The sequence below is a fragment of the Mus caroli genome, chromosome 5 (assembly GCF_900094665.2).
Source record: "Mus caroli chromosome 5, CAROLI_EIJ_v1.1, whole genome shotgun sequence".
Lineage (NCBI taxonomy): Eukaryota > Metazoa > Chordata > Mammalia > Rodentia > Muridae > Mus > Mus caroli.
This window is the reverse complement of record NC_034574.1, coordinates 42619982-42635319: the sequence shown is the minus strand read 5'-3', so window position 1 is coordinate 42635319 and position 15338 is coordinate 42619982. Positions and strand designations below refer to the sequence as shown.

Sequence of the window (15338 nt, the reverse complement as noted above, 5' to 3'; positions counted from 1 at the left end):
TGTTGATTTTTTTAGGAATTGCACATCATGCACTCCAGTCACTCTCACTTCCCGATCCTTCTATGTCTGTCCTTCCCCAAACTTTGTGACATCCCCAGACAAAAATAAAATTAAAAGAGTGAAAAAGAAAGAAAGAAAGAAAGAAAGAAAGAAAGAAAGAAAGAAAGAAAGAAAGAAAGAAAGAAAGAAAGAAAGAAAGTCCAATATTTTCTGTTTATGTACTAACTCACTGGAGCATGGTCAAACTCTCAGGCCAGTCCCTTAAATAGAACTGAATTGTCCCCCCTATCCCCAAGGAGCCATCAATTGTGGAGAGCTAACTTCAATATCCTTATCGTGCTTTTTAAATTATATTTTATGTATATGAGTACACCATAGCTGTGCAGACGGTTATGAGCCTTCATGTGGTTATTGGGAACTGAATTTTTAGGACCTCTGCTTGTTCCCATCAACCCCGCTCACTCTGGTCGGCCCTGCTCACTCCTGCTGAAGTTTTATTTATTATTATTATAATAAAGTACACTGTAGCTGTCTTCAGATGCACCAGAAGAGGGTGTCAGATCTCATTACAGATGGTTGTGAGTCACCATGTGGTTGCTGAGATTTGAACTCAGGACCTTCAGTAGAGCAGTCAGTGTTCTTACCCACTGAGCCATCTTGCCAGCCCATATACTTTTTAAGATTTCTCTTTGATAGCTTCCTGTTTTGAGAAAGAGGGACATGGAAAACTTCTATAACAACTCCTACTGCCGCCAAACCTCCAACCCTCATCCAAAAAAGTAGCAGCCTAAACATCTGGCTTTTTAATTGCTTTTAGAAGTGAAATTTTACTTCAGTGAAACCAAAATACCCAATGAAAGTAATTTAAAAGAGAAAAGTTATGTTGAATCATAGTTGCAGGGGATTTCAGAACATCATTCGTGGAAAGACATGGTGGAGCTGGTTAGATCACAGTGGCTCATGCTTTTGGTAGAAACTTCGTCTTGAGGCAGATCACAAAACAGAGTGAGAAAGGAAGTTGGCAAAAAGGCCAAGTCCTAGCTGCCTGTCTGAATCTATCCAAAGAATGCTATCATCTAAGGGCTAGTCAATCAAAGCATGTCTATTGGGGGTGGCATTCTAGCCTTAATACTCAGAGACATTTCAGCTTGATTCATAAGGAAAACATAGATGCCTAGAGTTTAATGATCTCTCCAAGGCCACTTAGAATGAAATAGGAAGAAGTAGGGACTTCTTAAAACAGTCTTAAAACTTCTTGAGCTTAATCTAAATTAACAACTTGTTGATCTTACCAAATAATTCAGGGGCAACAGAGGTAACATTGACAGTTTCAAGTAGTTGGGGAGGGAGAATCTTCCCCTTCCCACATAAAGCCTGATCTTGTAAATAGAATTCATGGACCAAAGAGGAACTCGGGCAGCCAGAAAACATCTTGAATTTCTGTCAAAAATTCAGAGTCTGGCTAGTTGTCAAGAAATTAAGTCTGAAGCTAAGGAGCTGTGATAGAAGCTCCCTTAGAGTCTTCTGTGTCTGCTACAGAAAGCTGGCAGGACATTGTTCCTCATTTTCTTTATCTCTTATCTATGACAGGGTGTGGTGACATGTGGAAATATGTTGGGCTGCTGGAGCACTAGGGCAGGGAGAGCAAACAAGGGAGAAGTCTTTCTCCACAGGCCAGGTAGAGACAGGAAGGAACAGTTTGCCAAAGGGATGTACTTGAACTGTATCAAAGGCAGACTGGGAATATAGATGCTGACTATTGGTGAAGGGCTGATTACAAAGAAGGATGTAGCAAATACCTTACCATGCCAGTAAGGAAAGAGCAAAGACAGAAAGACAGCTTGCCACCTGAGCAAGCTCCTAATGCCTCCGAGTTTCCAGAGGAGGGGGTGCCTAGGTGAAAAAGTTCTTCCAGAAATGGAGGAGGAAGAAAATAGACATACACACTATATAAATCAGACTTAAAACATAAGTTGCTCTTGGTCTTTATATGCCCAGTATGAATTTATTAACCTTTTATTCTGTGCCACATCCTCAGCTTTCTCTTAGGAAGTCAGGTGAGGAAGGTGTCACACACTTCCAGGCTGGAAGGATGATTTGTGAGTTCTGACCAAGTCAGAAAGGACTACTCCGCTGGTGGGCCATGAGCTAGAGCAGTAAGGACAGTGAGTGGAAGTGTCACGGAGTGATGCAGCCTCAGATCACGTGCAGACTTCAGGACATCGGTCCCAGACAGTATGAAGTTTTAAGAGCGCTCTTAATCAAGAGGATGATCTGAGTTGCATATTTATCTCTTCATTTTTCTCACTCACAGTTTTAGCTGGTATGTTCTCCTGGTGAGGTGGATCTCTAGGTTCGGGGTCAGGACTAGCTTAAAATTCCAAGGTAGAAACAATAGAATTGAAAAAGAACAAAAGGCATGCTTGCCAGGTCACCAGCACAAAGATAATATGACTTCAAATTTAATTGATGCTCTTCCTTTGCTTCAGATCAGACATCTTCCAGACCAATTTGATTTTTACAATTCATTTTAACAAGCAGCTCCGTGCTTTCAGGCATTTGGAGTGGCTGAGATGATGCTGAATTGAACACAGTGGGTTCCTGACGTGACAAGTTGTCTCAGGCACTTGCTAGCTTGCCTGCGGAGCTACCACTGATTTTCTGTCTTGTCCAACTGCCTGGAGTCATCATGGCTGTGCTCCTGCGGTACTGGGCTCTGTTCCTGGGTTAACATTTTGGAAACACACCTGGCTTCTTTGGGAATGGCTTCACTTGAATACACGCCATTCATTAATGTCACTGTGTGAAAAATGCGAAGGATTTCTACATATCCGGACTCCTCAACGTATGCTAATGAGACTGCCTGTCAAGGCCATTGATTTTTCTCACTTTCAGGGAAGGCAAAAGTACTATCAGGTGATTGCTGTGTGCATGCGTGATTTATGAGAGCATCCACCTCCTTTGTAATCAAAGCCTGGAGCAGTGAGAGAGAAAAGAAGATTGAGATGCGGGGGCCCTTAACTCTGGTTTGAATATTGAACTTTCAACCCAGGCAACGTTTGTCCCAGTGGTATTTGTTGTGCTTTTGATCTGAGATCCAAAATAAGCCACCAAATTATACTCTTGTTATCCACTGAGAATCTTTTCATCCTGTTTTCGTTTGCTAATCTGCACCTTTAGTGCAGACGCTTACATAAAAGATAAATAAGGAAACCAACTTTAGGGGTCCTAACCGGCTGTCTGTGGTTGCCTGAGCTAGCAGCTAGCAGCTAGCAGCTGTCTCCCCATCCTGCCTGTCCAGCTTCCCTTGTGACCCCTGCAGCCATGAGGGACCTGCTGTGCAGAAGGCACTAACAGAACCGATCATGTATTTTCTAGGTTTCCTCTACGCGCAGAACAACACCAAGCGCAGCATTAAAGAGCGGCTCATGAAGCTCTTACCCTGCTCAGCTGCCAAAACGTCGTCTCCTGCTATTCAAAGCAAGTTTCCTTTTCTTTTCGCCCCCAAATTGTTTGCTTTGCTTGTGTAGGTCCTCACGCCCTGCAATTTCTGGTTCTCAAAAGAATCGATATATCATCTCCTGCGAAGCAATGCCTATTTACAGCTCGTGTTTATCTGAAACACCGAGATACAAGCAACAGGCGATTTTCATTTGGCAGGCTGAAAGCTTCGTGTCAGTAACAGAGAGGCCCATGCTTCCTGTAAATGACAGTTTCATCTGAAGCTTGGGGACAAACATAGAGGATTGCTTTGCTTAAAATGGTTGTTCAGCAGCTGCCAATTTAAGCAATGTTATTTTACAAGTTTCTTGTTTTCTAGTTGCAACAGAAAATGTCCATATTTATGGAGTGCCATGTGGTGTTTTGATACATGCATATTCTGCATAATGTTCAGATGGATAAACATATCCACATCCTCAAACATTTATCTTTTCTTTGATACAAATTATCCAAAACCCCCTACTTTTGGCTTTTCTGGGATACATGATATATTATGGTCACCAATGGCCACTGTGATATACAACAGAAGTCTTATCTAACTATAACTTAGTAACCAGTAATTAACCTTCCTTCCTCACCCCTCATTCATGGCTATGCTCCTCACTACCTGGTACCCACTATTATATTCTCAACTTCTATGAGATTAACTTCTCAAAATCCTATACATAAGTGAGATGATGCAATGTTTTGCATTCTGTGCCTGCCCTCTTTCACTTAATGATGTCCTGACCTAGCCATGTCATACATATGGCAAGAAGTTACTGTTTTTCCGGGCTGAATATATTGTATATATATATATATATATATATATATATATATATATATATAGAGAGAGAGAGAGAGAGAGAGAGAGAGAATAAACATGTTTATCCAGTAGTAGTCACCTATTAAGTTAATTCCTTGCTTGACTATAGCAACTAGTTCTACAAGGAAGTACAGGTGTCTCTTTAACAAATAAATTAAATTGACTGTGAACATAAACCCAGGAGAGGGATTGCTAGATCATATATGTATATATCCAGCTATTATAATTTCTTGACATCTTTTTAAAAATGTGACTTTTTTTTTCCTGTTTATCCTCTGCCCACACTGGACAAAATTCTCTAGCAAAACAGAACAAATACGATCATATACACATACATGTACATGCATACATGCTATACACGTATATTATACATATATATTTATTTTCCTGTACCACATATTTGTGGGTAAACACATACACCTAAATATAATTCTTTTGCTTTATAGGATAGTTGCAATGGGTAGATTGAAAAGTTAGACAGCATTTGATGCTGTAGAATAGAGCCAGGACTCTTCTTGAGGAAGCCTCGTGTTTGTTTAACACCTTGACAAGACTCACCCACTATGTCCAAAGTGATCTGTCATTTACTTGCAGTCTGCCAACTGTAGACATCAACACTTTCATGTACTACCTCCATATCAACCCTTAGAGTTGAGATTTACTAAATAATTGAGCATTCTAGCTTAGCCAGGTTGACTCCTGAAACTAACACACTGGCCTACCTTCTCATTCATTTCCAGTATGTGGCATCCTTGTGTATTAGAAAGCAGTGAGCTCCTAAAGAGAGAATATCCATTAACATCAGCTACTTTACAAAGATAGCAAATGCCACTGACTCTGAATTTATAAGTGGTCTGTGTACAAAAAAAAAAAAATGATTACAGTAATTTAATTCCAAGCATCAGACAACTCCTAGAATCAGACAAGAGAAGTTCATCTTTTCTACAAAGGAGACAGAACATTAAAAAATAATCGTCATTTGTTGTGGGTACAGAGACAGGATCTCAACCCACCTTCTTTATATTCTGCCATATCATTTTGTAGAAAACATTGAATGTGAATACTTGTCATAAGACAACCAAAATGGGCCTTGTGTTGAGAACAATAAACAAGCCCACATTTCAAAATACAAAGCAAAATCCAAAACAGGAAACGCACAGATGTCTACTCAACTAGATCTTCTGTTACATTCTTTATGGAAAAGGTAACAATAAAAGAAATGATATTTCCAGGTAGAAATTCTGTGCAGGGAATAGGTAAAATTATTATTAAGGTAAATTGTTGTATTTTTTTTCTTTCGTCACAAACTTATACACATACACACTTACAAAGACACAACAGTTCACAAGTAAGACATTGCATGTCAGCAACAACCCACAAGGCTATAATATAGAGGGATGAAAAACAGTAAAGCAATAAGATGCTGAAGCTGCAGGGTTGATGACCTCTGCTTGTCACAGACAGCTGGCTATTAGAGCAGTTGCTTTCCTCCTCGCGATGGAGAGTCAACATTGCCAATTTTCCTGATATTTGCTGAAAACATAGTTATTTATATCATATAGACATGTAAAATGTAAGTGTCAAATGAGTCTCCATATTTGCTTAGGGAAGAACAAATTGTCAGATATTGTTAGTGTTTTCTCTGCACCAATATCTAGCAAAAACGTATTTACAGAGGATGCAAATCAATTTAACTCTGACCTACCCTAAAAGGATGTTTCTTGAGATTGCAGCCAAGCAGAAAAACTGTTCTAAACAGAAATAATGAGAATAACGAAAATCTCATATTTGCTAAATTTAATATCCTCATTCACTATAGAAATACAAATTAAAGTTCCATTAAGACTTTATTTCATGTCATTCAGGATGGTTATCAGAAATAAAATGTACAGTAATTAATTCTGGTAAGCAAAGAAACCCTTGTATATCCACTGATGCGAATATAAATGCATCCCAGCACTTTGGATACTCTTATGAAGATTCCTCAAGAATTTATAAGCAGAACAATTTGGTGGCTTAGCAAACTCACTCCTGTGTATACACCCAAAGGATTTTAGGTAAACAAATCACAGGGGTACACATACAGGGGTACATGTTTATTATAGCACTATTTCAGAATAGTTGAGTTATACTATCAACTTAGTTGTCCATCAACAGATGAATGAAGCAAACATCATATGTATAATAGAGTTCAACTCTGTATACAATTTGTTGAACATGTCTGCACTATGAGATTATCATTAAAAAACAAGCTAGATACAGAAAGGCAAACATTGCACATTTTCTCTCACTTGTGAATGCTAGATTTTATAAAGATACCTAATGACATACATGTACTATATAGTTATGGTTAAAATATATGTATATATAAAGCTATTTCCATGTTATCCTTGACATACACTTTTGGTAAGACTTTGGACTATATATAATTAATATATACCAATTTTTAAAAACTAGAAACTAGCTGTTGTTTTTATCATGCTAGATATGTAACATGATTTGTAGACCCTATCCATCTTTGGATGTAAAAGTCTCTATCCAGCAGCAATCGTTTTCACATATCCAATTATCACAAGAAACCACATCAGGTAGGAGTAGCATACCTGGAAAAGAAGACAAGGAATTCCGTTGCTATGTTAGCCATGTAATCATATTAGTACTCCTCAGTGGACTAGATTCTAACAATGGTGTAGAATGTGAAAATATATCGTGTGAATATGGGGTAAGAGGCAGAAAGATTAAATGAAAAAGCAGATAAGCAGAGGTCCCTAGGCCCCCAGAAGGAACATATACATAGCCCATAACTTTGAGAAAGTGAAGATGAGTCTTGACTGAGGTCAGTGGTTTTAGGCCTGATTGACCTCTGAGTGGCAGAGGGAGTGTACTCTACAAGGTCTCATGCAACATCCAATGCTGTGTGTCTGAGAGTTAGCTTCCTATAGAAAACCTACACTCTTGCTGAGCCATGAAGACTTGAAGCCCTGAATTAGAAAACTTCAAACTTGAAGGATCACGGGAAGATATCTATATGATCTCTCCATTTAGTACAAAAAAAAAAAAGAATCACTTGTCCTCAACAGAGAGCAGTATTGCTCTCTGACAACTAAGTATGAGGCTGTTACCATCTTTAGCATTTTGCTGTGAGCCTGAAAAAGCCTGTCAGTGATGTTCACAGTGATGTCTGTGATAGTCCAACCCCAAGAGCAAGAGACAATGGGGCTGTCTCTATTCCTTTATCACTGCCTGTTCTTCAACACCACCCTCTTCATCCCTCCTCTTTCTTCACTTTCAGTCATATTTCAATGCAGACTTGAAATATTATTCTTGCCATGCTGTAAAAGAAGTAGCACATGGTAAAGTGTTTTATGAAAGACTGTATATTTTCAAGTGTTCAGAGATAGAATATTTAATAAAAGGTAAAAATTACAACTCTCAAAATTAACATTTTAAGCACATTTCTTGATTTTGATGGTTGAAGTCCAGAATTCCAACTAAAACCAAGAGGTTTTAGAGAGCAGTGCATGACTCTAAGAGGAAGGAGTAACCAGTTCAGGCAATGCTCTTTGTCCTTCTCCACTCAAGCCACCTGCTAGTGACTGAAAATTAGAAATTGATGTGATCTTGTGCACATTCATTTAGGATGTAGAGTTCTTCTTGGTGTTAATAACTTCTGAACAACAGTGAGAAATGAGGTGAGGATAGAGACTAGAACAGCTGTCTACTAAAGTAAGAATTGTCTAATTCAAGTTTTGGGCTCACCTCCCTGTCCTCTGACGACTCAACTTCCCACTGATCTTTTAATGTCCATCCCAGACTATTGATGAACCTCAGCCAAATGCAGCAGCCCAATTGCCTCACCCTGCAGTGGATCCAGGAGTCCCCGGTCACTTGCCTGCTATTATCAGCTACCTACTTTCTGAAGTTGTTCTTTCCTTCCTTGTTGCTCCCCACCTACCACCCTACTGGTCACCAAACTACTGTCAGCTTTCTCTCTGAGATGTAAATTCAATTCTTTAAAGCTTGTGCTACAGCACTCTCTGGTGCATTTCCTTCTTCCAACAATAACTCAAAGAAGTAAATGGACACCTGTTGCAATAAATCTCCAACCCAAAGATGCCCAGGCAATGAAAACACAACTCAGTTAATAGGATTACATGCTGTGCACCTAGATAGAGCAGATCTACCACTATACTACCATCTTCCACATCTATGAGACCCCTTAGAACTTGTGATTTCTCCAGGCCATGTGCTTCTGCTCTGCTTTTCTTCCTCCTCCTCTGCATCCTCTCCCTCTTCCATTTTCTCCCTCTTCCTCTCCACACCTTCTGCTCCACCTTCCCTTTTATCTGGCCAATCATCAGCTCTCCTTTATTTCACAAATTAAGGTGGGAAGCAGGTTTACAGAAAATCACCTGCTGACTCATTCCTTGCATGCAACTACTCACAGGAGAATGGAATTAACATCAAATATAATTAGCCCTAGAGGTATCCAAAACAGACACCAGCATCCTAGAACATATTGGGTTCTTGTTGTGATTGTTATGAAACAAATTCCTGGGATATTTTGATCCACAGTTTCCTTATTTAATCTTTACTCCACAATACTATCTTGGATTTATTTACAGAGGCCATATGAAACATGAAGAATACTCTAAGAGAGAACATTTTTCAAGTTACATGTCTCTTGGCACTGATTTTGGGAGGGTAGAAATAACATGAAAACAAAGATAATCCCTTCTTGATGGAATGAGTATTAAGAAGGAAGAAAATGCGTGCTTCTGCTCTTAAAAGTGGATGTGAGTTAGGAAAATATATGGAGTGGTTCAGGGCAAGCATCCCTGATGAGGTAATAACTGAGAGCCCAAAAAAGAACCTGGTTTATGGAAGAAAAGAGCATAGCACACTGGAGACTCAGAAAGCTCTGTTATCATCTGGAAAATGTATTATTAGCACAGGATTAAATCATATAGTTCACACATAACACTTAACACCTGAAGCACCATCTAAATAATTGACAAGGTGTAGCTCATCTAATAAGATCTAAAAAGTGATTATTTAATCACATAAAATATCTAAAATTTATTGATACAAAAACAAAACTTTCATAAATAGCAGAGTTAGGTTTCTAGATCTAACCTATATTTCCAACAATTTTTCAGGGAGATCTGTCTTCATCACCTCTGGCATCTACTGAACAGGCCTCTGTAAATTTGACCATATTTGATTTATTCATAGGTCTTCACGTTTAAAAGAAATCTTGGAAAGCAGTGAGTCTAGACTTCTGCTTCCAGATTGTAGATTATACATCTTCAGTTCTGCCCATGTTTCCCCTGAGATCCCATTTTAGTCCTTCCTATTGGCTAAGCAAAATGAGAAGATGGAACATCAAAGTGTGTGATAATATTGCTGATAAAATTAACTTCTTTTGATGACACCCCTAGACAGCAGGAAGCAGTTTAAAAGACACAGTGTCCCTACTTCCTGTTCACCATTGGCTTCTCCCTCCTCCCCCCACCCCTGCACCTTTTTTCCTCTTGATGATAAGAAAAAGGGAGCTATGTTGGTATCAGGAACCAGCATGGCAGATTGTCTCTGACCCAGTGACATCACACACAGGCCACAGAGACCCACACATCTGTTGCCATGGCTACTGCCATACATTCCCAGCATCCACTTGACTCACTCCCACCTTTACCTGATAGTGGCTATATCACAACCCAAATAAAGGCAGCCCCTCTGACCTTTCTCTCTCCTTCTCCTTGTCTTTGTCACCACCTTCCCCCTTCCCCCACAATAAACTCCATGTGGAACTGTAAAAAAGAAAAAGAAAAAAGAAAAAAAAATCAAATTCTTTACTCAAAGCACTAATGGTAGGAAGAGGGTGGATCAGGGGAACATACAAAGATGTTATACCTAAATTCTGTACACTTAGTTATCTTTAGAACCAGTACCAAATTCTCAAAGTCACATGATTTTCCATAACATTAATCTTAATCCCAAAACATGACCATGCTTGTGTGTGAATGCATATTTATAAAATTAAGGAATATGATAGACCACATTACCTATGGTTTAGTATGAAAACTTTCTACCAGCATCACAAATATGAATAGAAATTGCTTTTCCTCCAACAAATGGCTATGTTTCCTAGATAAATGAGTCCTTTACTTTATCTCTAAAAAATATCAATCATTTTCCTGCTTATTCAAATGATGCTATAATAACTAAAAGGGTATGAACTGATAATAGTCAGGAGCTCATACAAAAGAGGAAGTTTTAAATACATGATTATATGTATGTTTATGTTTATACATGTTTTTGTTTAAATTGGGATCAAAATCACATCCACTTACTAATGTCTAAATATTTCCATTCAGTAAAAATAGTTAATTTACTAAATTAATGTTTTGGTCCATAATTTGTATTGACTTGAGAAGACATAAAGAATAGATGAGACAGGATCACCATTAGACTAGACTACTCATAACTGATAACCCACCACGAGCACATTGGCATGAATAATTATAAGGCACTATCTCCTAACTATATTAAGATTTTTGATATCAAATACAGCTTAAGGCTTCAGTAGGTGTTATTTTTCACTGGTGACATATTGATCATGGAAATTTTCATGTTGACAGAGACCTCAACAGAATTTTGCTCTTGGTGGCTTTTTTACAAAAGGAAGCTTAAACTACCAACCTGATGATGGTTAGAAACCTAACATCAATCCCCAGAAATTTAAAAAAAATGTTTGGCCTCTCACAAGTAACCAATCTCATGTTACATCTTTCATGGTAAATTTGCCTAGAATCTCCAAATTCGGCAGATCGTAGAGAAGGCTGATGGAGGATCTGAGGAACGATCCAGGAAGTTTTGTAAACTTTATTTTTAGCTAGTGGAGGTTAGGTGGATTTCATTTATGAGCCAAAGAATTAGGATTAAATTCACAGATATTAAACTTATTTCGAAATATCTAGCATATGCACTGAATCTAATGCTGTTCTAAGTTCTATACAGGCCAGCATTTCAATTTACTATAGCATACATAATCATGCAAGATGGACACTAATCTACGGAATTGGACACTGAGACATAGGAGATAAATTCCCTTGCTTGATTACACCATCAGAAAGAGACAGAGAAGGGTCTTAACTTGTGCTTTTACTCTGCCATCTTCACACTTTATCTTTTATCTTGTGTTCAATATTTTGACAAATACATGCAATGTCAACTTTGCAAAAGTAAGATCTTTTTCTCCACTTTCTTTCTTGAAACAAACTTATAAGCATATCTGGATATACTGTGATAGCCCTTTAAACAAAAGTTTTTTTTTCCCTTCTAAGATAATATGATAAAAAAAAAATCTCTTACCAGGTCTTCTTTCATCTAGGATAACAAGACCCACAGGAGATAACAGTTTGATAAAGTCTAATCATGGATGTTTTAGAGCTAATGAAATTTCATTTTTTTTCTTGGTATCTGAGCATCAATGAGATGCCATACAGGAGACAGCAGATGTTTATTTTAAATCAGGTGTAAAACCAATTGACGCTACTACTTACTTACTGATGATCTATGCTGCTAACTACAATTGTCCTCTGCCTTTGGTGTGGCCTTTTCCAGGCTTATCTTTTCTCCTGAAAATCATATTGTGTCATCATATATTTTTAGAATAACTAATGCCAAGGATGTTCATCTCCTTTTTCTAAAATGAAAGAAGGCAATGAGAGGGAGAAGAAGAAAGATGGGGAGAGAGAAGGAGACAAGAAGGAGAGGGAGGGAGGCACATAGAGAGTTTAAGTTTAACAGGCTTACCCAAAATTGCATAGGTATCCATAGGTATTCAATAGTCTAGTGGCCAATAAAAAAAATATAGAACATTTCTTGTCCTGGTCCATTGTATATCTACAAAGAATCTTGATTAAATCATGATATAAGCCAGCCAAAGGCAAACAACTATGGGAAAGTTAAGTTATTTCATTTCATGGTGGTAGAGTTATGGAGCACTATATTATAGATAATAGTACTAAATCAAAGGGAAGTGACAGACCCCACGCCCCAGTCTGAAGACTGCCATTACACTGAAATAAATGTGTCAAAATCAGCCAGGTACAATTATTATAAATAAGATTATGTAAGAGGCACTAAAAAGAATTAGCACTGAGAGTGTCATAATGTGTATTAGCTTATTTGGTTCAAACATGGATTTATGACTGATGTGCCACAGAAGTTTTATGATGTTTTAATCCCTATTTATTCCCTTATCTATAATATGGACATTTCAGTGATAAATAGTCTTCGCACATGCTCAGAGAGTTAACAGTGAAGGTTTTATGTCTTTTCTGTTAGTGGATAACTGTGCTGCGGTTCTACCACCACCACAAGAGTCATAAGCACGGTCATCAGTTAGATAAGGCTGAGAAACCTCGGGTGATTGAATGGAAGGTCATGTGTCTGCAGAGGCCTTTGGAGAAGAGTCATCACTTTGTCATAGGAGATAAAGCTGCTGCTTAAAAGAAGAAACTTAACATATCTGGTGGGGATGGGGCAAAAGGCAAGGGATAGGAAAGAAAAGAGAGCAGAAAAGTCAGCCAGATCCCTGCCCTAAATGTCTATGCAAGAAATGATCTCACTGTCTTCCCTCTATAGCATGACATAGCCATTACAGTTATTAACTTCAAGAATCTGAGATCAGCACAGTTATAGTCCTACTTTAAAGAGAAAATTGAAATGAAAATAGAAATTAAATTATTAACTAGAAATCTCATAATTATTCCATGTCGAAGAAGTTTAACTTGGTAATATCAGAGCTCAAGGAGTATTCCCTGGACTGGACTGGACTGCCTTCCAGAGAAGACAAAGGTCTAACCAACAGGTGAGAGTAGCAGAAGAGGGGGAGGTAAACTCAAGTGGCCTGTGAAGGTCTTCATCAGAAACACTGGGAAACAATCCCCGTTGCTGAGGGAAAAGCAGAAAAGAGATTTCACCAAAGGACCTTGGAGGAATTCACCAAGATAAGGAATACAGAAGGAAAAGGGAAATGAGTTGAAGAGAATAATAGCATTACATCAGACATCATAAGATGCCTGAAGAAAATATGGAATCCTTAAAAAAATGAAGCAAGCCTGAAACAGGCTTTATTGTTAATTAGTGTAGCTTTCTCTCTTTTGGGGGGTGTTAGGGTTTGCCTGTTTGATGAAATTTTGAAATTTTTTGTTTTCTACTTTTTATGACTATTACTCCAAGTCAAATTTGTCAGTCTAATAACATATAGAGTAATACAATGAAAAAGATCCTTATACAAATGCTGAGTCTGGTTCACCACCCATCTTAATTTTATTAATACTGGGATGCTGTTCACCTGCATAGCTAACAAGAGTTTTACAAACTCTTTTCCATTTGCATTGACCTAAGAAGTAAAATTCAGGCTAAATAAGAGTCCAGTCAATAAGGCTTGATTCTGCCAGCTTCCTTTAGACACTGAAATGGGAACTGAATACTTCAAACAGACTCAATTTTCCACTCCACCAGGTATATAAAATACAGACTATGGCTACATTATCTGCTTCGATTGCAGGGTTAAAGCTTAGCTGCTTACTTTCAAATTGCCTTCTTGCCAAGGGATTTAAAGTAGCAAGGCTGATGTGCAGCCTCCCTTCAAGAAACCCTGGTCCAACTTTGCCTGACAAGTTTCATTATAAAGATAGAAGATAAGGAGAGTTATGAAGATGAACTTTGTGAAGTGAACACAAATATTATTCAGTTGATAGATAATTTTTTTAATGGTGAGGTTTGGAAAGGTTAAATACTTTTTTTAGTGCAGACCTGTGAAAGAGATCCAGAGGGGGCAAAATAGAATTTTTGTGCTAACTGCATGATTTCCTAAAAATAATGAGGATATGGTTCTAGTCATTGTGTTGAGGAAGACAGTAGACTTTAATGTTGAAACAGAGTACAACAAATAACAAATTCCATTATTGCTCAAATGTTTACTAGATGCCAAATGCACATCTATTTAGTGTGTTCAGGCACACAATCCTCTAAAGGACTACTCTATGTCAATCTTATGTCATTAAACATATGAGGAGCAAAGCCATACTAAGTTTTGTAAAGGTTTACCTGGTCATATAATAAATTTCTAAGTTTTGCTTGAACTTAACAATCTTATATTTTCTAAAACAGAAAACTAGCTCAAACATTGAAGGAATACAACTGATTCTCAACATATTTAATATTTCATTCTAAACATAGCTACAATTGACAAGCATAACATTACAATGTTAATGCTGTAACTGAGTCAACTCCAAGATATCACCTATTACAGCACAAAGATATTACCCCTATTAACGATCAAACCATCTTCCTCAGGATCAATTTCCTAGAGGATTTTCTTATCTTTCAAGGCAATAAATTTCATCAGTTTCTGTCTACTCTTAATGATAAATACTGAACCAGCTACTACATTTTTTAAAAAATAAATTTTCTCCAAGCTTTTCCCTTATAAGTCTTATAAATGTACATCTTAAATTGATACTCTGAAAAGTCATTTTTTTTCTTTTATATTCTTGAACAATATTGGTAGGAGAAAGTCTTTTCCTAGAAATTAAAGACCAGTATTTTCTGGTTATTTCCTATAATATACCTTTGTCCTTCTGCAACATAGTTTCTCTTGGTTTTCAGACAATTTGATGCCAATTCTAGACTTAAAAATTTTAGGGTCTGGAGGCTGATTATGGGATGGATCCCCAGGTATGGCAGTCTCTAGATGGTCCATCTGAAAGGACCCTGATATAGCTGTCTCTTGTGAGGCTATGCCGGGGCCTGGCAAACACAGAAGTGAAGGCTCACAGTCAGCTATTGGATGGATCACAGGGCCCCCAATGGAGGAGTTAGAAAAAGTACCCAAGGAGATAAAGGGATCTGCAACCCTATAGGTGGAACAACAATATGAACTAACCAGTACCCCCTTGAGCTCATGTCTCTAGCTGCATATGTATCAGAAGATGGCCTAGTCAGCCATCAGTGGAAG

The 15338-nt window shown here is 37.9% G+C and overlaps 1 protein-coding gene and 1 long non-coding RNA gene across 7 annotated transcripts in view; one reads left to right on the top strand and one right to left on the bottom strand.

The window, feature by feature from the left end:
* The window catches only part of Kcnip4 (potassium voltage-gated channel interacting protein 4), a 1098278-nt gene that overhangs the window by 976109 nt on the left and 106831 nt on the right, over positions 1 to 15338 (top strand). The window contains exon 2 of one of the 5 annotated variants that reach the window (XM_021161803.2): positions 3379 to 3480. The exons of the other annotated variants lie outside the window; for them this stretch is intronic. Coding sequence (XP_021017462.1) covers positions 3379 to 3480 — 102 coding nt within the window. The remainder of the gene's footprint in view (positions 1 to 3378; positions 3481 to 15338) is intronic. 5 annotated transcript variants of the gene reach the window in all.
* On the bottom strand, positions 1985 to 9891 carry LOC110293922. 2 transcript variants are annotated; one of them, XR_003836664.1, is made up of 3 exons: positions 9830 to 9891; positions 5029 to 5083; positions 1985 to 2974 (listed from the first exon to the last, which is right to left on the bottom strand). It is a non-coding gene; the product is annotated as an uncharacterized LOC110293922 (long non-coding RNA). The 2 variants fall into 2 exon arrangements; XR_003836665.1 differs by lacking the exon at positions 1985 to 2974 and adding an exon at positions 3494 to 3700.